The sequence below is a fragment of the Ailuropoda melanoleuca genome, chromosome 16 (genome assembly GCF_002007445.2).
Source record: "Ailuropoda melanoleuca isolate Jingjing chromosome 16, ASM200744v2, whole genome shotgun sequence".
NCBI classification, from domain to species: Eukaryota; Metazoa; Chordata; class Mammalia; order Carnivora; family Ursidae; genus Ailuropoda; species Ailuropoda melanoleuca.
Genome location: NC_048233.1, coordinates 39018895 through 39045254, shown reverse-complemented (window position 1 = coordinate 39045254; position 26360 = coordinate 39018895). Strand labels below are relative to the sequence as shown.

General features: G+C 37.8%; 1 protein-coding gene and 1 long non-coding RNA gene across 3 annotated transcripts in view; one reads left to right on the top strand and one right to left on the bottom strand.

Moving 5' to 3' along the window:
• The window catches only part of TEX49, a 35802-nt gene extending 27912 nt beyond the window's left edge, over window positions 1-7890 (bottom strand). The window contains exons 1-2 of the long non-coding RNA XR_002144244.2: window positions 7872-7890; window positions 7579-7611 (exon numbers count right to left, since the gene is read on the bottom strand). This is a non-coding gene — a long non-coding RNA (testis expressed 49). The remainder of the gene's footprint in view (window positions 1-7578; window positions 7612-7871) is intronic.
• CCNT1 (cyclin T1) overlaps window positions 1958-26360 on the top strand; it is a 40307-nt gene continuing 15904 nt past the window's right edge. The window contains exons 1-9 of one of the 2 annotated variants that reach the window (XM_002927201.4): window positions 1958-2021; window positions 7564-8230; window positions 9949-10030; window positions 16358-16486; window positions 19441-19501; window positions 21294-21356; window positions 22803-22848; window positions 24493-24656; window positions 24819-24889. In XM_002927201.4, the coding sequence (XP_002927247.1) occupies window positions 8070-8230; window positions 9949-10030; window positions 16358-16486; window positions 19441-19501; window positions 21294-21356; window positions 22803-22848; window positions 24493-24656; window positions 24819-24889 (777 nt within the window). In that variant the 5' untranslated portion in view covers window positions 1958-2021; window positions 7564-8069. The remainder of the gene's footprint in view (window positions 2022-7563; window positions 8231-9948; window positions 10031-16357; window positions 16487-19440; window positions 19502-21293; window positions 21357-22802; window positions 22849-24492; window positions 24657-24818; window positions 24890-26360) is intronic. The other variant, XR_860167.3, reaches the window with a different exon arrangement.

Here is a 26360-nt window from a genome sequence, read left to right as displayed (position 1 = left end):
GGCACAGCGGTTAAGCGTCTGCCTTCGACTCAGGGCGTGATCCCGGCGTTATGGGATCGGGCCCCACATCAGGCTCCTCAGCTATGAGCCTGCTTCTTCCTCTCCCACTCCCCCTGCTTGTGTTCCCTCTCTCGATGGCTGTCTCTATCTCTGTCAAATAAATAAATAAAATCTTTAAAAAAAAAAAAAACATAGTGGAGGAGCCTGATGTGGGGCTCGATCCCACAACGCCGGGATCATACCCTGAGCCGACGGCAGATGCTTAACCGCTGTGCCACCAAGGCACCCCTACCTAAAAGTATTTATTAAATCTCTATGTATTAGAACATTATAACATTATGTATTAGGCATTGCTAGGCATTGCAGGTATAATACAATCAGATATTTACTCACTGCCTATTAAAAATCCTTCAGTGGTTCCCTATAAAATTAAAATGCTTAGCATGGCTAACAGTATCCTCAATTATCTGTCCCTTGCCAAGTTTACAATGCTTACTTCCCAGCACCTGTCTTCTTTATACTTTATCTGTACCCAAGGACTTAGAGTTCAGTGAATATGGCTCTCTCTCAACTCTGTTCCTTTGTGCAATATTCCCTTTTGGTCTACTTGGCGAACTCCCATCATCCTGGCAGCATTTCCTGTGTGAAGTCTTTTCTAAAGGATTCTCCTGTGCTCCTTCAAATCCAGTAGTATCAGGTACTTCCTCTTTTGTGGTCCCACAGTATTCCATATTTAATTTATTCATATACTATATTGCACATTTTTTGTTTGCATATTTATCTTTATCCAATAGCCACTTTATGGCAGAGACCTTATCCTATCCATCCTGTCACCAACAGAAAGCCTGACACAAAACTGTACTTAGTAAATGTTAACTAAATGAGCAAATGAATAACAATGAACATTTATTCAGTTGAACGGATTGAATGTCTTAATAAGGATATTAAATGACAGAAGAGGGAAAGTCAATGGATAGTCTCCCCACTCCATAATTTTAACTGGTGACTGGTGTAATTGTTAATTATGGGCAATAAAACTCTAACTCAAGGTAGAAAAAAAAAATGGCCAAGAAGAAGCTCTTCTAACCCTCTACCCTATATTCCCCTTACTTGTTTCTTCAGTTGTGTCCCTTTTCTTGTTCCGAAAGGAATTTTGATATCCCAATAGATATAAGTTGAAGAAGGCCATCTCAGCTCCTCCCTGTCCTCTTCTGGAATGTTCAGGCTAGAGCAATGGACTCTGTGTTTGGTAACCATGGTAATGCCCTAAAGAATTACTATGACTAACACTCCCTTTGTCTAAAGGAGACACAGGATTCATGGGTTCACAGTAGATCTGGAGTGTGAGTGGGCTAAATAACTTCAGAAGAATGGAGGAATCAAGTGCCAGTTACCCTTTTTCTTGCCCCAGTCTTTATTATACTGTAAATTTCAGAAGGCAGTGACTAGGAAGAGCACTGAGCTGGGCTCAAATATTAGTTTTGCCATATTCTCAGTATCTGAGTTTGAATAGGTTAAGCCTCTGTTTATTTTAAAAAATGGCAACGGTATCTATTTCAGAGTTATGAGAATTAAATGAGATAATGTATGCAAATTTTCGTAGCATAATGTTCAGCATATAACGGAAACATAAATAGTATTTAAATGTGAATATGGTACTTCCAATGAGTCTTCAAGTTATTTCAAGCAGTGGTGTGCTGAGTCAGTTCATACTGATTTTTGAGCTGCCTCTTAAATTTTCAGGAATTTTGCAAGCTGGTTGTTAAACAAGCCATTATTTAAAATTATCTAAACTTACAATTGAATAAATTACATGAAAAGTAAAGGTAGTAAATACTAAAAACTCATCTCTTCCTAATTGTTTTACTACATTTTACTATTATCTACGTTTATGACGTTATAACTATTGTATGTGTATATTCTGTTGTTTTTATTATTTTTTTTCTCTGCTTTTCAGTTTGGGAAGTTTCTATCTACAGATCTTCAAACTCATTCTTTCGTTGGTTGTGTCCAGTGTATTGGTAAGCCCATCAAAGGCATTCATTTCCTTTACAGTGGTTTTTTTTTTTTCTGTTTGTTTTTTTAAAGTAAGCTCTAGGTCCAATGTGGGGCTTGAACTCACGACTCCAAGATCAAGAGTTGCATGTTATACTGACTGAGCCAGTCAGGCACCCGTTACAGGTTTTTTATTTCTTTTTTCTTTTTTCTTTTTTTTTTTTTTTTAAAGATTTTATTTATTTATTAGACAGAGATAGAGACAGCCAGGGAGAGAGGGAACACAAGCAGGGGGAGTGGGAGAGGAAGAAGCAGGCTCATAGCTGAGGAGCAGGACGTGGGGCTCGATCCCATAATGCCGGGACCACACCCTGAGCCGAAGGCAGACGCTCAACCACTGTGCCACCCAGGCGCCCCCAGGTTTTTTATTTCTAACACTTCCTTTCGATTTTTAGTTTCATCTCCCTGCTTCATTACTCATCTATTTTTGCATGTTGTCCACTTTTTCCATTAGAGTCCTTAGCATATTAATCAGTTAAATTCCCAGTTTGACAATTCAAAACTTTCTGCTATATATGACTCTGGTTCTGATACTTGCTTTGTCTCTTTAGACTGTATTTTTTGCCTTTTAGCATGCCTTCTTATTTTTTTGTAGAAAGTTAGACATGATATATTGGGTAGAAGAAATGGATGTTTCACTTTTATCTGTTTAGGAGTTCAGCTGCTGTATCCTCTTTGTTATGGCTGTAGGTATCAGAGGCTAAAATTTACTCTGATGTCTTGGTCTCCCCTGTTGTCTTTGTGTTTCCTTACAGACTCCTTCTTAAACAGGGTATGAGTTTGTGGTTCTTTCTGTTGTAATCCCCTTTTATTACGTAGGAGATCTACTGATGTGTTGGTAAGGGAGGGGCGAGGAAAGGGCTTTATAATCCTATCAGGTTTTATAATCCTATCAGGTCTCAGTTTTTTAATGAGCTTGTGTCCCCGCTGGACTGTGACCTTCACAAATACTGGAGTTGGTTATTTTCCTTTTCCTACATTGATTAGGCTCTGTTAAGTAGCTTCCATTAAGGACAGGCCTTTGTTAAGGATAAATGAATGCTCTGGGTCTATTTCCAAGTAGCTCTTTTTTCCCTTTCCCTGCCAGAAGGACAAAGGGATTTTTCTCCAATCTTCACAGTAAGATTTATGGGGTTCCTGGAGGTAAAACTCATGAAAGTGTGGGGGCCCTCAAGAGGTTTTGTTTTTTGTTTTTTTAAGTCTCTCAATCTAGACCAAGTTCATTCTCCAGCAATAAGTCAATTGCCCTTTATGTATTCCTATCAGTTGCTGGTTTCAATAGTAGTTTTTGCTCTCAGTAAGCCATGGATCTCTGTTCTGCCTCTTCTGAGTCTGTCTGTCTCTCCGGTTTTTGTGGTGGTTTGCCCTGTCCCCTTAATTCTCTGCTTGATCTAACAAGGGTTGTTGATTTGCAGTTTATTCAGGTTTTTTGTTGTTGTTGTTATAAGAACAGGAGCAATGACTTTCAAGCTCTTTACATATCAGACTGGAAACCAGAACTCCCTGTCTATTGTATCTATATGGAGGAAATACTATGTGATGGTGTGTTCATCTCTTTCCAAGTCCATGCTCAGTGATGTCATATTGGTAGCTTGAAACTGGCCATAATGGGAGAATTTAGACTACAGAAATGGTAAACACTGCAGGCAAAAGCTTTATTTATTATTTTGTTGACTAGACTTAAGAAAGTGACAGTATGTAAATAACGTAGATTAAAAGTATATCATGTGTATGCCCATTAAATTGTCAAAAGCACAAAAAATTGAAAGGTTCTTCAGGCTTTCAAAACCATTATCCAATTCAGCAAAGATGTTGCCCAAGTCACTGACAAATAAGTGAAGTTCCAACATAAGTTTCATTGTTTCACTTTTTTTTGGAGGGAGCAGGGGGAGAGGGAGAGACAGAATCTTAAGCAGGCTCCACGCTTGGCCCCTTATTGTTTCACTTTTATCTTACTGATTAATGCAAATGAAAATGTCAACCAACAGTCAAAACTATTCTCATTTGCTGGGGTGCCTGGGTAGCTCAGTTGGTTAAGCACCCAACTTTTGATTTCGGCTCAGGTCATACATGATCTCAGGGTGTTGAGATCAAGCTCTGCATGGGGATCTGTGCTCAATAGGGAGTCTGCTTGGGATCCTCTCCCTCTCTCTTTCCCTCTGCTCCTCCCTCATTTGTATGTGTGCTCGCTCTCCCTCTCTCAAATAAATAAATTAATCTTTGAAAAAAAAGCTATTCTCATTTTTCAGATGCAATCACAGGTTGGTTCTTGAATCAAGAAGTTGGCAAAACCGAGTAAAAGCATTCTGTGAGAATCAACTGGCTATAAGAAATTTATAATAAAGATTGCAAATTGTATTTTTTATAAATGTGTGCTACACATCCTTTATATCAGTAAGTTCATGTTTGAACTTATATATGTACACATACACATACAATTATTTTCTGGATAGCTGGTTGTTAATAATTTGCCAGTACACCCACCATGGCCAATTTCAAGCTATCAGTATGACATCAACTGACTGTGGAATTGGGAATAGTTACAAATGGCACACCATCTTTTCATGTTTTAATTTGGAGACTATATAAATGTTGGAAAGAAATTATTTCAACAGTAGGAGATGGTAATGTTTAACATGGCTGAAATATGACATTCATAAGCACAATGCAAAATGAGATCAAACCATGAAATATAGTATAATCCTGTATCTGGAGCAAGATTAGTCTAGTGAATATAAAAAGTAGCCTCATAGGTTTCTTTTATAGGAAACAGAGTCCTATTTAAATTTTAAAAAAGAAGAGGAAAAAAAAGGAAAATTTCTCTAAGATTTTGTCAATTGCTCTTTAAGGGCAGTTTATCTGAAGGTTAACATTATTTTGATAATAAACATGTACTAAACACGTACTGTGTGCCAGATGGTGTCCCATCAGGATCCAGAGATGACATTTAAGATCACACAGCTAAGGGCAGCTGGGTGGCTCAGTCAGTTAAGTGTCTGCCTTCAGCTCAGGTCGTGATTATGAGGTCCTAAAATCGAGCCCCATGTCTGGCTTCCTGCTCAGCGGAGAGTCTGCTTCTGCCTCTCCCACTCCCCCTGAAGGTGCTCTCTCTCTCTAATAAATAAATAAAATCTCTTTTAAAAAATCACACAGATAGTTAAAAGAATAGCTGGGAATTTTAAGGACATTATACTAAGTGAAATAAGCCAGTCACAGAGACAAACACTGTATGATTCTACTTACATCTTTACCTAAGGCGGTCAAACTCATAGAAACCCAAAGTAGAATGGGGGTTGTCAGAGCTGGGAGGAGGGAGAAATGAAGCATATAGACATAAAGTTTCAGATTTGCAAAATGAAAAAGCTGTGGAGACCTGTTGCATAACAATGTGAATATAGCTGGCACTATGGAACCGTACACATAGAAATAGTTGAGGGTTTAAAAAAAAAAAAGAATAGCTCTTGTTTAGTAATTGTTATTACTGCCTCCTTTCAAATATTTATCCCCTCAAAGAATATTTCCCTTCTCTTAGTTACACAGGTCCCAGTCTTCTATATGGCAGGATAGCAAGCCATTGATTACCACCTGCATTGCCTAGAACTTAACAGATACCAGAACTTTTTCTTGGAAAATTGGTATACTCAGCCAGGACAGCAAATTCAAAACGGAGCCATCAATCCAAGAGTTTAAATGGAGGACCAGGGGCACCTGGGTGGTTCAGTCAGTTAGGCCTGTCTTTGGCTCAGGTCATGAGCTCATGTCCTGATCCCAGGGTCCTGGGATTGAGCCCCCGGGTCAGCAGGGAGTCTGCTTCTCCCTCTCCCTGCCCCTCCCCCTGTTGGTGCTCTCTCCCAAATAAAATGTTTTTTAAAAAATGGAGAACCAAACACAGGTCAGAGAAATAGGCAAGAGGGTTCTGGGAGAAATAATTTTGGCTGTTTAAAAGACAATATAATTGGGGCGCCTGGGTGGCTCAGTTGGTTAGGTGTCTGCCTTTGGCTCAGGTCATGATCCCAGGGTTCTGGATCAAGCCCCATATAGGGCTCCCTCTTCAGGAGGGAGTCTGCTTCTCCCTCTCCTTCTACCCCTCCCCCCAGCTCGTTCTCTTTCTCAAATAAATAAATCTTTTTTTTTTTTTTAAAGATTTTATTTATTTGTTTGACAGAGAGACAGCCAACGAGAGAGGGAACACAAGCAGGGGGAGTGGGAGAGGAAGAAGCAGGCTCCCAGCAGAGGAGCCTGACGCAGGGCTCGATCCCAGACAACTGGGATCAGGCCCTGAGCTGAAGGCAGTCGCTTAACGACTACACCACCCAGGCGCCCCTCAAATAAATAAATCTTAAAAAAAGAAAAGAATACAATGACTACATAATTGAAAAAAAATGCTTATTCTATTAAACAAGTCTGTGATGTTAGAAGTTCGAAATCATAAATTTTTTACATGTCGTAACCTGAAATAAGTCATTCAAATCTTCCTGATCCTCTATTTTTCTGGAGTAAAATGTAGCTAATGCTAATTATAGATAATATATGGCAAAGGAGGGCCTGAAATGGAAGGAAATACTTCTGAGAATGAATTAGAATCAAACTGAGTGGGAGCAGCCATGTCTAAAATGAAAAAAACTCAAAATACTATAAAAGTCAAAGGATTCTAGTACTATCCAAATTTAATTAAGGTAAATTCTTTCAGAAAAGAATACAGTTTGCTAGAATGGAAAGAACAATGGAATTAGACTTATTTAAAAATCAACACTTAGAAGCAGTGTAGAGTAGGGTAAACTACTTAATTACCCCAAGCCCCGGTTTCTTTATTGTAGGGTGTTGTGAGCGTTCATTTCACATTTATTGACTGCAAGGGCCAGGACTGTATTAGGTAGGTGTTATGGATACAACCCAATTTTAATGTAATAGAGTAAATACTAAGATAACATCTACTCCATGTTTTCTATGTTCCTATGAGCCAGGTACTATTATAAAGGCTTTTAATTAATTGTATCTTCATTTAATCCTCCTCACAACCTAAAACGTAGGTACTATTGTTATTATTTACATTTATACAAGAGGCATAAAGAGGTTAGGTATCTTGCTCAGGATCAAACAGGCATCAGGCGTTCAGCTGGGTTGGTTCTTGATGGAGGACAGGAATTTACGAATTCTTACGTGTACAAGGTGGAGGTGGAAGTTTTACACAATGAAGGAGCAGTTTTAGTTCGCTCGTCCACAGAACGGGGATTAAAATGTTACTACCCCTTGCGGTTGTGCCTTTAAGTGAAATTGTATACTTAAGAGTCAATAGTGTGCCTGGAACACGGTATTCACTAAATTAACACTATTAATTAAATTTCATTTCCTTACGTTGAATCACTGTGGTGAAATATAGGAATTTTTCAAGGTTTTAGATACATGTTGTAAAGCGGCTTTGCAAATGGGTACCAACAACTAAGAGCTTTCTAGTTGCTTTATATTACGATATACGCTAGTTCCACTCTCTTTGATTACTTTTTTCAGTTTTGACAGTCTCACCTGCTTCTCTGTCAAGTTCGCTATCTCCCCCATCTTATATCGCCACCTCCGCCACAAACGAAGTTCTCCGAGGAACCGCCGAGGGGCGCGTGGGCGGGCACCTTACCCCGCCGCAACAGTTGCCTCGCCACCTCGTCCACCACGCGAAAGCTAAACCCAGCTCTCGCGGGAGGAAGCGTGGTTTCGAACGAGACCTTCTACCCCCACCCTACCGCCCAAGGGTCACATGACTGGCGCCTGCGTCCTAGACTCAAGGTCTCTCCTGGTCGCCTACTGGCTGTTAACCCGGCTACAGGTTGCCGCGAAGTCCATTCCGGAAGTAGACTCTTTAACTATCCCTCCTTGGCGGAAGCCTGTCACAACCTAGCCGTCCACCTTTTAGCGGAAGTTCGTCACGTCGCAGTTGCCCCCGCACAGCGGATGTGTGTCGCCGCTTAGGTGACGCTGGGAAGTGCTTGCAGCCTCCGCCGCTGCCTTCTGGTTGAAGCACTATGGAGGGAGAGAGGAAGAACAACAACAAACGGTGGTATTTTACTCGAGAACAGCTGGAAAATAGCCCATCCCGTCGTTTTGGCATGGACCCAGATAAAGAACTTTCTCATCGCCAGCAGGCAGCCAATCTGCTCCAGGACATGGGACAACGTCTTAACGTGTATCCTTGCGGCCTAGGCCTCCGGCCTTGGAGTCAGACCCGCCTTGCTCGGGCGTCCAGGCCTCAGGCTCTGTCAGGGACGGAAGAGGGAAGAGGGTGGTTAGGGGCTGAATGTCTAGGTGGGAGAGCCTCGGATGGGGCGGGCTGAAATTCAGTGTTGCGCCAGGGAAGCGAGGCGGAGTTAATTTCCCGCTCGCTCACCAGTGCCACCAGCTTTGCTGGGAATTCGTATCCTTCGCAGCTTTGTGTTTTAACTAGCCCTTCCTAGTCCCCTTTCGTTGTGTTCTGGTCTCCTGGTCTAGTGACTTAGAGATTCTACTTTTCCGCTATTCTCTAGGGGTTTGGTGGAGGTTTCACTGTTGATGGCTGTCTTTTGAACTTAGTGTGTAGAGACAGTTGAGAAATTCAAGACCTGTAGTCTTACGAAGAGAGGGTGGCTAGAATTAATGCCCCACCTATGGTTCAAAATCTGTTCCTTCTACTTACTAGCTGTTTAAGAAACCTGTCAAATTCTTGGTTTTCGTGTCCTTAAAATGGAGTGATAATCCTTGTATGTAATTTCTATACCTAAGAAAATGCCGGGCACTCATGTTCATATGGTAGCTACTGTTAAAACTTTATGGAATTTCAGAGGACGGAAGGATGTCAGTTTCTGTTTGTAAGACTATAGACCAGGGATTTAATGTTTTAAAAAACCATTTACAAAATGTTGAGTTTTTAATTTATTCAGAGTTCTAATGTGTATTTGTTTTCTTTATATTTCAAAGATCAGGTAATTTAGTGATTTTTTTTCCCTTCAAGTATTTTTGTCAGAAAATATACTCATTTTGTAGCAGAGAAAGCTTATATAGTTTTCAAGTTCTTTCCACTATGGAAGTGAAAAAGTATTTCTGGGTGCAGCTCCTATTTAAGTGAGTGGCTGGCTGTAATGTTTGTTATATCTTAAAGTTGAGCTTACCTGAAAAGAGGTGTCCTCTTTATTACCGATATCCAATTTGTTTCCTAAGCATGGGCAGTACTAAGTTAAGCTTTTTGCTTGAAGTTCTGTTTTAGTGTATCTAGCCCTTTTTTATGTGTGTGTTGTTACTAAGGTTGTTGACATTTTGGGACCACAACTTCTTCCCTGAATAACCCACATTGTCTTCTGAGGGCTTTAGAAGTAAGGCATTTAAAATTTTGTCAGTGAATGAGTATCAAATCATTCACAGTGTTTCTGCTCCCAGGGATCACCATATGAGAAGGCTTAGCTGCCACAGACAAGTGCGACTGAAAAGTTAATTCCTGGAGCTTAGAAAGTGAGGAGATAGTAGAGACATACCTAGGGGCAGATCAGGGAAGGTGTTACAAGTCATGTGAAAAGATATCCTAAGCTAATGGATCACCACTGCAGGATTTTCAGGAGGCAAATGACAGGTTTAGGTCCACATAAATTTTTTATATTCCTTGATCCACACGCGCTAAGAAGCTTGCTTGTTTATCATTTCAGCAAATTTACATATTGAATACTGGTTGTAAGGCATTATGTTAAGTGTCAATTGGTGGTTAATAATTTGGTGAAAGAAGACAGATTTGCTCTTTAATTTGGAAAATTAAGGATGATTTTCATTTAGAAGCATGTATTGTGTTTGGCCGCATGGTCCTTTTGGGAGGGTATATAGGTTGTATTTTTGGGAATTGTTCTCCCTGCCTGTTTTGGGGCCTTAACTTTAATATTTTAGCTCACAATTGACTATCAACACTGCTATAGTATACATGCATCGATTCTACATGATTCAGTCCTTTACACAGTTCCATCGAAACGTAAGTTGTTTTTTTTCATATGGTATAATCATTTTGTGATCTATTCCAACAACTTCCTGTGTGTGTGGGGTGAGAAGGTTGATCTTTGTTGCTAAACTGGGATTTGAAGTTTAGAAAATAGGGTTGATCACTTTCATTATGTGTCCCACTGAATCCAGTCTTCCAGTTTTCCAGTAAACTGGGTATTTATTCGGTAGGTTTAATGCATCGTTAAAATAGGTGGATTCTCTAATAAAGAAATAGATTATTCAACACTTAAATTTTTGGGTTGGGAGAGGAGCATTAAAGGGGAGAAGATGCTTAAGTGTATTTTTTGAAGTGGTAAATAATAATGTAGCCACAGGAAAACAAGTGAATGTAAGTGATTTAGATTTTCTAAAAGCCTTTGATATAATTGCAGTCAATGACTGATTGGAGAGGGAAGGCACATTATGTGATGATGGGGGGTGACTTTTAAGACAGGAAAAATAAAATAATAGTAATAAAGGGATTTTTTTTTTCTGGACAGAATTGTAAATAGTGCTATTTTCAGTTTTGATACCTGAAATGGTCCTATTTAACATTATTATAAATGACTTGGAAGCGAGTGCATAGTGATATCCCAGTTGCAGGTAAGACTATATTTGTTTACTAAAATCACAAGGTAATAGGGCTAAACCTGATGAATATTTCATATGGGCTTGTGAGTCAAAAAAAAGAAATCTTTTTTTTTAGAGAAAGGTTATGTTTTGAAGAAAAGTGTTTAAGACTTACCCTTAGGATGATAGGCTTTGAGCTCTTTTTTTTTAATACCATGGAAAGAGAATCTATGACACTAGATGTTGCTCTTGTAATGTAAGATATTGGCATACTCAGTTTTGGGAGTAACTGCACTAGAAACCCTTTGGCTCTGTGGATTAAGTATTCCCAATTTTTACTGATTATCCAGTCAGCTTGGCTTTCTCCTACCAGTAGACCTCTTACCTCCAGCCATGCCCTACCTCTGATTGCAGGAAGCAGTTTTATTAAGACAGAGAAAAACATTTAATGAGGATGTCTGTCTCATAGCTCTACAATAGAAGGTAGTGGATAAAGAATGAAATTTGAAGAGAAGTACATAGCTGTCTTGCCAATTCTGAACATTTTCTTTGTGTTTTCCCTTTTATTGTAAAGATTTGAAATGCAGGATGAAATACATCTCAAATCAATTTGTGTACTTTATGCACATATATATTGTATACTCCTTTTATTTTTTAAATAATATTTTTCCTTATTTCCTATGTAGTAAGCTCAGCAAGGACAGAGACTCATTTTTCTGTGTACCCTCCAAGTAAACTTGAATGAATGAATGATCTGGTAATTATCCAGTAAATACAGGGAGATTACAGTGGATGTCATGACCTTTTCCAAAATCCAGTGACTTTTAAAATTTGGGATTGTTGATCTTCTTTAGAGAATTGATTTCAGGCACATTCTGGAATTGACAGATCAAAAGTATCACCCTTTATTAAGACTTGTGATAAATCCAGGTTCAAATTTGAGAGGACTTGATACATTGTTGTAGCATTGGTATTTGTCCTGTCAAGCTCCCATGCATTTTTCATGTTATTTTTTTTTCTCATTATAAAGGTAATAAACGCTTACGGTAAAAATTAATACGGAAATGTATAATGTAGAAAGTGAAAGCTCCTCTGTAATCCCACCCTCCAGAGGTAACCATTGATAAATGTTTTGTCATATAGTGTCTTGGTCATTTTTGTGTACACATACCTAATACTTATATGATTCTATTAAAAAAATAACTTCTGACTATACTACTCATGTGAGTTGCCTTTATCAGTTAACAGTATATACTGGATATCTTTTCATAGTGATTTTTTGTTACAGTTGACCTTTGAACAGGGTGGGGGTGAGGGGTATCTACCTCTACACAGTTGAAAATCTACATATAACTCTTGACTCCCCAGAAAGTTAACTACCAGAAGCCTTACCAATAACACAACACATATTTTCTGTGTTATATGTATCATATACTGTATCCTTACAAAAAAGGTATGCTGGAGAAAAGAAAATGTTAAGAAAATCATAAGGAAGAGAAAATACAGTAACAGTGCTGTACTGTATTTATAGGAAAAAAATCCATAGGAGTGGACCAACACAGTTCAAAACAGTGTTGTTCAAGGGTCAGCTGTATTTTAAATGGCCACATAGTATTTCTTTGTGTAGTTACCATAATTTATTTCACCTCCCTATTGGCGGATATTTGGGTTGTTTCTAGTTTAGTAATTGTAAATAATGTTACATAAAATTGGTACGTATAGTGTATGGCTTACATGACCTTTTTAATATAAATTCCTATAGGTAAAATTACTGTGTCCACAGGGCTGCCTTTAAAAAATTTTTGTTGTGTCTATTTGCCTTACTGAAAGATTATATCAGTATACATTGTTTTGTTGTGTCAGTTTTGCCCTACTGAAAGATTTTATCAGTATACATTGTTTTGTCGTATCAATTTGCCTTACTGAAAGATTATATCAGTTATACATTGTTTCCAGCACTGAAGAGAGGATCCTTTTCTCTGCATCCTCACAAATGACGTATTTATTACATCAGGAAATACTAAGTTTTAACTACTTGTTGAGCACTTGGGATACAGTGGTGAACAAGATAGAGGGCGTCCTAAATTATTTTCTTAATTTACATTTTTTTCAATTAGTGAAATTGAGCTTCTTATACCTATTTAGGTCATTGTTCTCATGAAATTGAAGAATTGACTTAAAAATTGACGGTTGATTCTCTTTGTTTCTCTTTTATTCTGATTTTCTTATTTATATGAGCTTTATATATATTAAAGCTGTATGTCATGTGTTGTGAATACTTTTCTCATTTTGTTCTGTTTCTTTGTTCATAATGTTTTGGAGCCTAGAACTCTTGCCTTTTAAATTTAAAAAAAAATTTATTGAAGTTTGACAGTAAAGCACAAAAATCTGAAGTGTGCAACTTGATTACTTTTTGCATTATTTATTATTGTATGTATATGTAACCACCACTCAGATCAAGATAAAGTATATTTCTAACACCGTGGAAGATAGAGAACTTGCCTTTTGATGGAAATAAATGTTATTTCTTTAGCGAACATTATTAAATGACTGATTTGTTTTCATTTAACTTTTGGCATTGTATTACTCTTTTTGAGAAGAAATTTAACCTCATGAATTGAATTTCTAAATGTACTGTCTTAAATATTTTCAAATGAGGGAGTGTAAAAGTAATGGTGAGCAACTTGGTGTGTTTATGTAATATTTCATAGATTATAAAATTGGGTGTTGTATTTTAATACCTAACAGATTTATTTGGGTGTATTTTATTCTGGTTAGCTTATCCTTAAGGGGTCAAGCTTAGTGGTTAAGAGAATGGGCTCTGGAGTCAGACATGTCTAGGTTTGGATTTTTTGCATGGCTTTGGGTAAGTTATCATAGGTCTCAGTTTTTTCATCTCTTTGGAGTCAGTAATAGTGCTTATCTCCTAGAGTTGTTAATAAGATTTATTTATTTATTTATTTATTTATTTGAGGGGGTGAGAGTCGGGGGGGAGGAAGGGGGAGAGGGAGAGACTCTCAAGCAGACTCCCCGGCGAGTAAGGAGCCCAGGGGCCCAACTCGGGGCTTCTTAATTTACCACGATCCTGAGGTCATGACCTCAGCTGAAATCAAGAGTTGGACCCTTAACCAACTGAGCCACCCAGTAGTTAATATTTAAATGAATGACTTTACAAAGTGCCTGTACCTAACAAATAAATATGAGGTGGCATTTTTATTCTTTTAAAATGGAGAAAATCTTATATTCTTACCTGGCGTAAGAATTCCTCTTAGAAATTGCCTTTGATAGGAAAATGCTTTGGTAAACTGGTTTGGTAAGTGATTCCCTGAGGAGCAATGAGTATTTACATGGTTGTGCAAAAATTAGACTGAAATTTATCTCCTGCAGTCTTTTACTTAATGCGTTATTATCTTGTCTTCTTAACCATTATTTGTATACCATATTTTAGTTTGTGCCTTTTGAATATATTTTTAGCTCCTTGAAGGCAAAGTTGTAGGCTAAAAATCTTAGTGTCTTTAAGAAGTTCTTTTCCTTTCTGCTTTTTCCAGTCAATTATAAAGTCCTATTAATTTTTAGAGTGTTAACTATTTTTTCTATATGTAGTCATCATAAAACTAAAAGAAAGACGGGCACCTGGGTGGCTCAGTTGGTTAAGCGTCTCCCTTCGGCTCAGGTCTTGATCCCAGGGTCCTGGGATGGAGCCTCGCGTCGGGCTCCCTGCTCAGCTGGTGCCTGCTTCCCTCTCCCTTTGCCTGGCGCTCACCCTGCTGCGAGCTCTCTCTCTCTCTCTGTCAAATAAATAAATACAATCTTTTTTTTTAGAAAACAGAGAATAAAGGAGGAAATGATGATATTCCTGTAGCTAACTGCTCAGAGATAATCCTGTTGACATTTTAGAATTTTTTTTCTCTGCATGCAAATACATACACTTAGATTTAGTGAAGCCCTGTTAATTTTCTAAAATCATGCCTGTGGTTTTTCCCGCCTTTTTTCTACTGCTAATGCCTACTCTAAACTTTATTTCTTAATGTCTGGATTACTAATTTTTTTCTTCTTTTTTAAAATTAATTTTTAATGAGTTTCATTCTTTCCTCCTTTTAGTCCTTCCTAGGACCGGATATGTCTGTCTGTCCTTCCTTCCTTTATTAAAGATTTTATTTATTAGAGAGCTAGCAGAGCAGGGAGAGGAGCAGAGGGAGAAGCAGACTGCCCACCAAGAGGAGAGTCCGACGTGGGGCTTAATGATCCCAGGACTCCAGGATCATGACCCCAGCCAAAGGGAGACATCTGCTCAACCGACTGAGCTACCCAGGCACCCCTGAATATGTCTTTCTAAATGTTTCTTAAATTGTATACTTTTTTCTAAAATCTTTAGTGTCACTCTCTTGTTAAAGATCTTTGTGTTCCGCATCCCATTATCTGTGTCACTTACTCAATTTAGTGTGCTTCTTGCTCTGATTTCTCACACCTATTCATGCCCATCTTCCTCTAGTTCTGCTTTGCTTATCCTAAGGTCTAGGAATATATATGGAGTTTGCTGCATACAACTGCAACAAATAGGAAGGAAGAGAATTGTTACTGTGAATTGGATTTGTGGATAAAAATCTCTTCCAGCAAAATAGCAAATAGCAGCTGGGATATAAATAAGTATTAGAATGCTTGTCAGTTCTACTCAGTAAAGTGAAATAAAATTATTTATTATATTTCTTTGACTCCTGGTTCTTGCCATTGCCATCTTTGATTGATTGAAATACTCTTCTTTAAGATTCAATAGAAGTTCTTCCTGAGATTTCCCAGATCACTACAAGGCTACATTTATGTCATATTGTTGTAATCTCTTGTATTGTTTAGTGACTGAATTTGTTGTCTACTTGTGTGTTGGCTTGAGATTTTTTTCCCTGAGTGCCTTTGTATAACATCTTGGATATAACACTATTTTTTGAATTCCCTTTTCTAAGGTTTGTGCTCCCCCCATATATAAGTAATAATTGAGATAATTCACATAAAATAAAATTTATCCTTTTAAAATGTGCAGTACCCTGGGTTTTTGTTGTTTTTAAAGATTTTTAAAATTTATTTTAGAGAGTGAGAGAGAGAGAGTGCATGTGAGCAGGTGGAGGAGCGGAGGGGGAGGGAGAGGCAGAGGGAAAGAATATCAAGCTGACTCCTCGCTGAGCATGGAGGTGAACACGGGCCCGGATCCCATGACCCTGAGATCATGACCCAAACCAAAACCAAGAGTTGGACGCTTAACCAACTAAGCCATCCAGGTGCCCCAATTCACTGGTTTTTAGTATATTTACAAAGTTGTGCAACCATTACCATGATCTAATTCCACAATATTTACATTGCCCCAGAAAGAAACTTCTTATGCATTAGTGGTCACTCCCATTTTCCTGTTCTAGTCCTGGGCAACCACTAATCTACTTTCAGTTTGCTCCTTTAAAACAAAAGTATGTAGAGGGTTATGATATAAACTTAAGAAAGAATCTCATTTTAAATAGAAAGCCAACTATTTACATCTAGTAGTTTCTCACATAGATAGCCTTTAACAAGTTTGTTGAAGGATTGGTTTTGGGGAGTGGATGTAGATTAATGGATAGGAGAGGAAGGACATTTTAAGAAAAGGCATTAATGAGAGGTGATGAATTGAGGCAAGCAGGGAATTTGGTTTGAGACTTAGTTCTTTTTTAGATCTACCTTGATCTAGGAATAAATAATAAATATGATTTATTTTCTCTCCATCCAGTCTGTGGCTCCAGCAGCCTTATTTCTAGCAGCTAAAGTAGAGGAGCAACCAAAAAAATTGGAACACGTCATCAAGGTAGCACATGCTTGTCTCCATCCACAGGAATCACTTCCTGATACTAGGAGTGAGGTAGGGGATTAATTTACACATATCTGTTTTTCTTTCTTTATTTTGATGATAGCTTAGTTTTGTAACTTTGATTTACTGAAGTCTGAATGGGGGCTGTTAAATTTTTAGTTTTTGTTTTTCCTTTACAAAAACATCAGAAACTTTATGGCAAAAGTTAATTGTATTCATTATCGTAAAATTGGAAAATACAGAAAAACAAAAAAGAAAATATATTACCTAAATATAATTTGGACCACAGGTATGTAAATGAATCATTAGTATTTCTAGCTTCTTTTCTATGAATAGCTACACACGTATGTGTTTTGTGTGTCATTTCCACTTATTATAGTGCAAATATTTTCCCGTTTTATTCTCCATTTTCTTTTTCCATTTTTTTTTTTTTTTAAGATTTTATTTATTTGAAAGAGCCCACGAGCTGGGGTGGAGGGTGGGGCAGAGGGACAAGCAGACTCCCTGCTGAGCGGGAAGCCCGATGCGGGGCTCGATCCCAGGACCCCTGAGATCATGACCTGAGCCAAAGTCAGATGCTTAACCGACTGAGCCACCTGGGCGCCCCATAAATAATATTCTTACCAATAAATTTTTATTATGGATTCTTTAAAAAAATGAGTCCTGTCATTTTTTTAACTTCTGAAGAAATTACAAAAGTTATATATGCTTGTTCGAGAAGAACCCAAACATTTAAGAATCATTTGAAGTAAAAGTTAAAGCTCATCTCCCCTCCTCCTAGCAGGATACTGCTGATTATAATTCCAGTGTATGTTCTGTCAAACCTCTATCCTATGCATGTACATATAGCTTTTTTTCCTTCCATCCTTCCTTGACTTTCTTAAAGAAGGGAAACTGTGTCCTGGCTTTAGAAGTCTGTTGTTGGGGAGTGATGAGTTGTGAGAAATTTTGAGATCTGACATTTGTAAGTGTTTAAACTGTGGATTTCTGTTACTAGAGTATTTAAATTTCTTACGATGGATGCATGAGTCATCCTTTATCAAATAGTTAAATAAATTTGCATGTTTTCATTATATTGGAGAAAGTGGTTCTTTGAAGGGGTGGTTTTTATTTTATTTATTTGTTTGTTTATAGATTTATTTATTTGAGAGAAGAGAGAGCGCAGGAGAGAATCTCAAGCAGACTCCCTGCGGAACGGGTTTTCTCACAACCCTGAGATCATGACCTGAGCTGAAATCACAAGTCAGACACTTAACCGACTGAGCCACCCAGGCACCCCTTTTGTTTTGATAATAGCCCCTAATTATGTGAATTGTTTCACATAGCAGTGTCTTGACTTCCCTTCGTTTTCTCTTGGGTACAGCAGTAGTTCTTGTTGAAAGAGTTATTGCCCTGGATTTTTATTTAGGTTTTAGACTCCTAAGTGACATTGGTCCATAGAACTGACCAAATGAAACAGAATTTTGTTTTAACAAGGTAAAACAAAAAACAGTTCTCACTTTTTTTCTCTTAAAGTGTATTTATATAATTTCTCACCTGAGTTTCTATTCCTTGTGAGATGGGGAATCTTAGAGGAAGATATTTTCTTTACTATATGGAAAAGAGTACTAGCGTAGTTTAAGTCTTTATTGGACTTAATTCAAGATCATAAAGGTAGGTGGAAGGTTCACTACAATATAGATCTAACTCCTGCCCCAAGTCTCATTCTCCTAGAGTTCTGGACCAGTGCTGTCCAATAGTGGGAGTTGTGTGTATTTAAAAAATTTTAACTTTTCATTGAACTTCATTTAAAATCTTCATTAGAAATTAAATCTTCATTTAAAAGAAGGTGAAATTGGGGCACCTGGGTGACTCAGTCCATTAAGTGTCTGCCTTTGGCTCAGGTCGTGACCCTGGGGTCCTGGTCCTGGAATGGAGCCCCGTGTTGGGCTCCCTGCTCAGTGGGGAACCTGCTTCTCCCTCTCTTTTTTCTCCTCCCCCCCCCACTCGTGCTCCTTCTCTTGTGCTCTCTTTCTCTTTCAAATAAATAAATAAAATCTTCTAAAAAACAAAAATTTAAAAGGTGAAGTTGTAATATTTTATATTATTAGTATCTTTTATTTAATCCCAAATATCATTTCAGCATAAAATCAGTATTAAAACATTATTAATGAGGTTGTTTACATTATTATTTTTTGAGTAAGTCTTCAAAATTTGGCATATATTCTTTTTTTAAAAGATTTTATTTATTAGAGGAGGAGTGCATGCACGCAAGAGCAGGGGAGGGGCAGAGGGAGAGGGAGAAGCAAACTCTACACTGAGTGGGGAGTTGATGTGGGACTTTATCCCAGGACTCTGGGATCACGACCCAAGCCAAAGGCAGATGCTTAACCGACTGAGCCACCCAGGTTCCCCAGTTTGGCATATATTCTATTGCACATCTCAATTTAGACTAGCTATATTCAGGTGCTCAGTAGCCATGTGTGGATAGTGGCTACAGTATTGGCTGGTACAAATCTGAGAGAACTTTTTTTTGTTGTTTATTCCCTTTTCCTTTGAACTCTTCTAATTCTTAGAAATCTAGCATTACCTCACATGGGAAAGCTTGTCAGGAGTCAAATGTTTGAGATTGCCTACAGTACTGTAGGAAGGGTCTACAAATGTATTTTGATGATATTGCAAAAAGATGTATGTATTTTTAATTATCTTTTGTCTACGTCACATGACTTTAAAACCTAAAATGTTAGTCTTGAAAATGAACCAAATCTCTGGTGCCTTTTCTGTAGCTAATTATGAATAAAGTGTTACTTCTCAATATACCACTTTTTTTTCTTCTTTTAAGAGAAAGAAATAGAGATAAGGATTACTAAATAGAGATAGGGATTACATTTCGGTTCCTAGGCTACTTCCTAACTTCATCCCTGCCTTTTGTTGCTTTGGTTTTCCTGGAAGGAGTTGTTAGAATTGTTGACACTTTATATATTGTGCTTTTTTTGGGAATAATTTATCCGTCTTTTCACCTGCAGGCTTACCTGCAACAAGTTCAAGATCTGGTGATATTAGAAAGCATAATTCTGCAGACTTTAGGTAAATTTATTTTTCTTTAAAATATTAAGAAATGTATGTAATGTAAAATTTTAAAATTTGCAAAATAGGAAATAGGAAGAAAATCTCTAGTGAAGGTTTTTGCAAATTATAGAGGTTGTGGAATGCAGTTTGACCTTGACCTATACCATAGAGAGAAGTCAGGTATAGCCGTCCTTTGGAATAGCAGTTAGCAGGGCTTTTTTAAATTCTACGTTCATGACTTGCTTTGCAAGTTGTGTCAGTTTTTAACGTCATGATAAATAATGGCAGAAACTAAAGAGCTTTTTTCCTTTCATGGATCTTTATGATCTGTTTGTCATTATATTTAGATAACAGAATTTATTTTGAAAATTGGTAAGAGTTTATTTTTTTTAAAGAGGTCATGTAGTTTTGTTTTTAGATTTATTTATTTATTTATTTATTTATTTTTTAAAGATTTTATTTATTTATGCGACAGTGACAGAGATAGAGACAGCCAGCGAGAGAGGGAACACAAGCAGGGGGAGTGGGAGAGGAAGAAGCAGTCTCATAGCGGAGGAGCCTGATATGGGGCTCCATCCCGGAACGCCGGGATCACGCCCTGAGCCAAAGGCAGACGCTTAACCGCCGTGCCACGGTGCCCCTAGATTTATTTATTTATTTAAAAGATTTTATTTATTTGAGAAAGAGAGAGCGGGGGAGAGCGCGAGTAGGGTGAGAGGCAGAGGGAGAAGCAGAATCCCTGCTGAGCAGGGAGCCTGATGTGGGACTGCAGGATCCATGACCTGAGCTGAAGGCAGATGCCTAACCGACTGAACCACCCAGGTGCCCTTTGATTGATTTATTTGAGAGAGAGAACAAGCGTGCACGTGAGCACAGCTGTGTGGAGGGAGGGGCAGAGGGAGAGAATCTTCAAACACACTCCCTACCCCCAGGCTCCATGCAGGGTGTCAGGGGGCTCTGTGATCTCACAACGCATGAATGAGATCAGGACCTGAACCAAAAACAAGAGCTGGATGCTCAATGGACTGAGTTCCCGGGCACCCCTCCAATCAGTGTTTAGAACAGCAGAGTGGAGGTGGAGAAATTTCAGCTCTAATGGTTGATGGGCAACCCTGATGATTATCTGTTATTATTTTTATCAGAGATACTACATTTAAAAGCTTAACAAATTTGGAAAATAAAGATTTTTTCCTAGTTCTTCTGGGCTATTTTTCTCTTCTCTGGGTAAGGGAGGAGTTCATGAGTTGTGTTGGAAAGTTCCTGGTACACCTGTATTTTATTGCATGTCTGTACACACAATTAATTCTTCAAGGCTTATCTCTCTCTCTTTTTTTTTTTTATTTTTAGCATATGTGCTGCCAAAGTGAGCAGTCAAAGCTTATCTCTGAAGTTAATCTCTGTTAATTAGCTTTCTACTTTAAATTATCTTCAAAGTAACTATTTTAGGTGACAGTGATATCTTTCTGGTGGAATTAATTTTTATTAATATTTTAATGTGGAAACCAGTAAGATCTAATTCGCATGAATCATTTGTCCATTGAGAATAATTTTCTGTTAGAGATTATTGGTTCCTTAGGGGTCTTGAGACTGCATTAGCTTTATTGTTTAGTTAAAAATATGATTGTCTTTGAAGAGAATGTGCCTTAGAGAAGAGTGTGCTGTATGTGTCGTGTGACCCTTTTAGCCTCTGAGCAGTGATTTTGGGAGAGGAAAATGAGGGAGGTTTTTAATGGTGACTCAGATAAAAGAAGTATAAAATGTCTCGGGTATCTTTAGCTTTTTAACTAAAGTACTTTTTTTATTTTTTTAGGCTTTGAACTAACAATTGATCACCCACATACACATGTGGTAAAGTGCACTCAGCTGGTTCGAGGTAAGGCATCCCTACTTGAAATGACTGTCTTAAATTGTTTTACCATTTAATGGCTATGATTTATGGTGGACATATATATAACAAGCTGCTTTGTCTAGAAGTTAAATTGAAAGGATTACCTGGCTTAAATCAAAATGAGTGTTTCTAACTTGGGATTTTTCTGCTGGGTTCTTAAAGTTTTTAGGTGATCTCCAGTTAAAGTGAACTAGCCTCTTGAGGGTGTTTGTCAGAGCCTGGAGCAGATTTCATAAAGTCAGATGACAAATATCTAATAGCAGTTTAAGGATATCTTGGGCGAGGTGATCTCAATGTGATTCTTAGATTGATTGTCCTAGACAGCCTTTCTTTTAATTTAACCTTAGTGGCTGTAATTGCATGAAACCTTGTTCTTCTTATTTAGTGTAAATAGTAATGTGAATATATAGACACTTGTGCATTGAAGTGCCTTATAATTTTGTAGATGAAACCGATAGTTAGCCTTATTTTATATTTTGCTTATGTGTGCTTCATCTGTAAATTCCCAAAGTTTTCCCAAGTTTTTTGTATTTAGAAAGCATTAGGTTTACACTGAGCAAGGATAAGGTTAAACAAAGGTGGATATATCCTGAAATTGAAAAGACTAAGTTTTAAGAAAAATTAAGATTTACTTTATTACCCAGAGCAGTTTTTTGGGGAAGGGGGGATGTGTTTTGGTTTTTTCCCCTCTCCATTGTAGTATATGAGGTAATTTATGTTTTTGATGATTTGAGGTCTGAATCACAGGCTATTCCATTAAAAAAAATTTTTTTTTTTTAAGATTTTATTTATTTATTCGACAGAGATAGAGACAGCCTCAGTGAGAGAGGGAACACAAGCAGGGGGAGTGAGAGAGGAAGAAGCAGGCTCAATAGCAGAGGAGCCTGATGTGGGGCTCGATCCCACAACGCCGGGATCACGCCTTGAGCCGAAGGCAGACGCTCAACCGCTGTGCCACCCAGGCGCCCCTAAAAAAATTTTTTTTAAGCACAGATCACTTTTCCCAAATATACAAAGGCCTTCTGGGTTCTGATCTTGCCTCCGTATTAGTTCATTTTCTAGTTCAGTATTTTTCAGTGAACCCTTGCATCAGAATTTCTGGGTTACCTGTTAAAACTGCATTTGTCTTTCTTCAAACATACTGAGTCACACTCTAGGAAGGATGTCCAGGAATTGCATTTTAAACAAGTACTCCAAATGCTTGGTATGCAGTGTAAAGCTTGAGTTCCTAGGTCTTCCTGGAAGCAGCATAGTTAACAATTAAAAGTTGCTGATTTGTCGTCTTTTGTAGAATGCTAAACATCAGGTGGTCAGGGACCATATCTGCCTTAATTCGTTATTATGTTCTCTACTTGGAAATGTTAAATGCTCACTAAATAATTGAGAATGAATGGAACTAATAACTTTCCCCCCCCCCTTTTTTTTTTTTAGCAAGCAAGGACTTAGCGCAGACTTCTTACTTCATGGCAACCAACAGGTTTATATTTTAATATTTTTCCCTTCTATTTTTGGGATACGGTTTTACTTGGGTTGGAATGTCGCTTTTTGAGGGGTATATGGAAAGATATTAGGTCTAGCACTTAGTAAACTAGAACCCAGAAACCCAGGATGGATCTTTGATACAGTGTATTACAGATAATTCTCTAGTAAATGTTGATTTTTCTGTAGTTTTTATATTTTACCTTAAATTTCCAGGGTGCTTTTTAATTTGTTAAGGTGATGTAATTATTGAGTACTGATTGTTTGAAAGCCTACTCAATTCTGCATGTCTTCCTTTGCTTTAAAATATCCAGGAGCAGGGCTGCTGGCTGCTCAGTTGGGAGAGCATGTGACTCTTGATCTCAGGGTCGTGAGTTGAAGCCCCATGTTGGGTGTGGAGATTACTTAAAAATAAAATCTAAAAAAATAAAAATAAAAAAATAATCCAAGAGCATAGTTCTATAAATTTAGGTAAACTTGGGGTTGATGTGACTGGTACCTAATTTGGAGGATTTTGCAGTAATTACGGTATTTATTTATTTATTTTAAAGATTTTATTTATTTATTTATTAGAGGGAGTGTGTGTGTGACTAAGCGCACATGAGCAGGGGGAGGGGCGGAGGGAGAGCAAGAGGGACAAACAGACTCCCTGCTGAGTGGGGAGCCCAACATCAGGCTTGATCCTAGAACTCTGAGATCATGACCTGAGCTGAAGTCAGATGCTTAACCAACTGAGCCACCCAGGTGTCCCAATAATTACGGTATTTAAAACTTCCTTTTTCTTCCCCCATTGCCAGATAAATGTGCGTGTATATGTGTGAAGAGTTAAGATGTTTTTTTCTTCTTCCCTTTTTAAAACAAAAATTAATACATAATTTGTATTACCAAATTACTCGATCAGTCTCCGATTGATTGTTCATGGAAATAAAGATACTCCTATTGACTGTCATTTCATTTTTATAGCCTGATAGGAGAACTTTTTGAAGTAAACCATCAATTATGCATATTTACAATTGAGAAAGTGATTATCTTCATTATTTTAGTTTATTATATTTTTATTTTTTTAATTTAAATTTAATTCGGTTAACATGTACTATAATACTAGTTTCAGGGGTAGAATTTAGTGCTTTATCAGTTGCATACAATACCCAGTGCTCATTACATCAAGTGCCCTCTTAAATGTCCATCACCCAATTACCCCTCTATTCATTATATTAAATAGACCAGATCTGTGATTGGTAAGAGACAAGATAATTTTAAGGGGGTTTTAAGTATTTGATTTAGGGATTACACATAACTGAAAATCTTATAATTTTCCTTAAGTTCTAAGCTGCTTCTCAGGATAATTGATCCTTATTTTAAAAAAACCGAATACCCTATCTCTTTGGTTTTGGTCCCAGTCTTTCATCAGTGTGTGGGATTGAATGATGTATAGCCAAAAAATTCAGAAATGTTACCTGAGCCAGGTGGGTTAGTGGAAAATCATGTTGAGTGCTGTATCAGAGCACTGGAGATTTCTTACCCTTCTTACTCTCCAGTGTTTTTTAATTTTTTTTTTCTTTTTAAATAATGGAGAGTTTTAACTTTGGGTTCAGAATTGAGAGCTCATGACACTCTCTTGTTTCCTTCCCTCTGATGTCAGCCTGCATTTGACCACATTTAGCCTGCAGTACACACCTCCTGTAGTGGCCTGTGTCTGCATTCACCTGGCTTGCAAGTGGTCCAACTGGGAGATCCCAGTCTCGACTGACGGGAAGCACTGGTGGGAGTATGTTGACGCCACTGTGACCTTGGAACTTTTAGATGGTAAGTTTTAGAGTAAGGGACCTTGGAAAGCACTTGCTCTTCATCTGTCACATATCTGGCCCAAAGTGACTTGATTCAGATGAAAATAGTTAGTTGAGGTTATTCTTGTTTTTTTACTTCTGGTTCTCTGAGTTTTTCTTAAATGTTCTATTTCATTTGTAGAACTGACACATGAATTTCTACAGATTCTGGAGAAAACCCCTAACAGGCTCAAACGAATTCGGAATTGGAGGGTAAGAATTATTGCTGTCAGCTTGTGGAACAAAACCAGTTTTTTTGTCTTTTGATTGCACAGTGAATATACCAGAAATGGGTATGTACCCCAGGTTTGGAATTTCCCTTTTCCTAGTTACGTAATAATTGTGACTTAAGCTTCCTAGCCTGGATACTGGCCCAGAAGTCAATGGTGATAGGTGATAGCAGGATTTGTTTTGTGTTGTGCAACTCTTGTGATACAGTCATTCAGCAACATTTGTTGAATGTTTTCTGTGTGGAGACTGTTAGGGAGAAAATATGGCTTCTCTGAGTCATATAGTATTGGGTTCTGGTAGAGGAAAGAGAGTTACAAGGTTAGAGCTGGTATCATTCTGCTTTGACGTTATTTGCTTTTTAAATGGATTTTAGAATTTTGTTTTTATATAGATTACAGGCTAAAGTTGTATTTCAAACATTTTTCAAAGTCTTATAAAATGGAATCATTCTTTTTTTCCTTGGCATTAGATAGAAAGTTCATAGAAAAATGTTCCCTGTGGGGGTGCCTGGGTGGCTTGGTCGGTTAAGCATCTGCCTTTGGCTCAGGTCATGATTCTGGGGTCTTGGGATCAAGCTCCCTGCTCATCCCTCTTCCTCGTGCTCTCTCTCGCTCTTTCTTTCTCTCAAATAAATAAATATGTTCCCTGCATTCTCAGAAATCCAGGTTGAAAAACTTAATTTCATTCTCCTGAGTTTAGTGAATTGTAGAAAATGAGTTTGCCTAGGATTCAAAGGAGGCTTGAGAACACCTAGGTCATCACTGTGATTGTACGACACCTCACCAAAATTTCTGGAATTTGCTTTTAGACTAACTGCTGTCATAAGCAGCAATAAGGCATAGATGTTCATGAATGAGTTTTAGAAACGCACAAATTAATTTTTTTAATTGGCTTGTAGCATTGGTATAGATTGCTGTAACTTTTTGGGGGTGTGATGGAACACTTAATGTAAGATTACCGTTCTAGCAAATTTTTTTTTTGTTTTGTTTATCCACATGCACTATCGAAGGTTTAATTTTAAATTCCACACAGATTAAAACCCATGTTAAGCACACTTAACATTAAACACATAAGCACAACCACATGCAATACAAGGATGAGAAGAGCAAATGCTCACGTTGGTCTTCCTATGATACACATCTCTCTCTACTTCCACTAACTCAACTGCTCCCAGGAATGGAAGGGTCAATCAAATACAGCTCCTTCTCACTCATCTTTTTCAGAAATACATCTGGAAAGTGCCATTCATCATCCTTGTCCTAATAAGCCGTAAGACATGGGTAGGAACCTGTCCTTGAAGAAATAAGTGTGGGAAATCTTTCTTTCTTTTTCTTTCTTTCTTCCTTTTCTTTTCTTTTTTTTTCCCCCAAAGGGTTCATATCACTATGGGCTGGTGGGGAAGGAGAAACCTAAAGTCCAAGTTACTATTAGAAATGATTGTTCTCCCACTGAT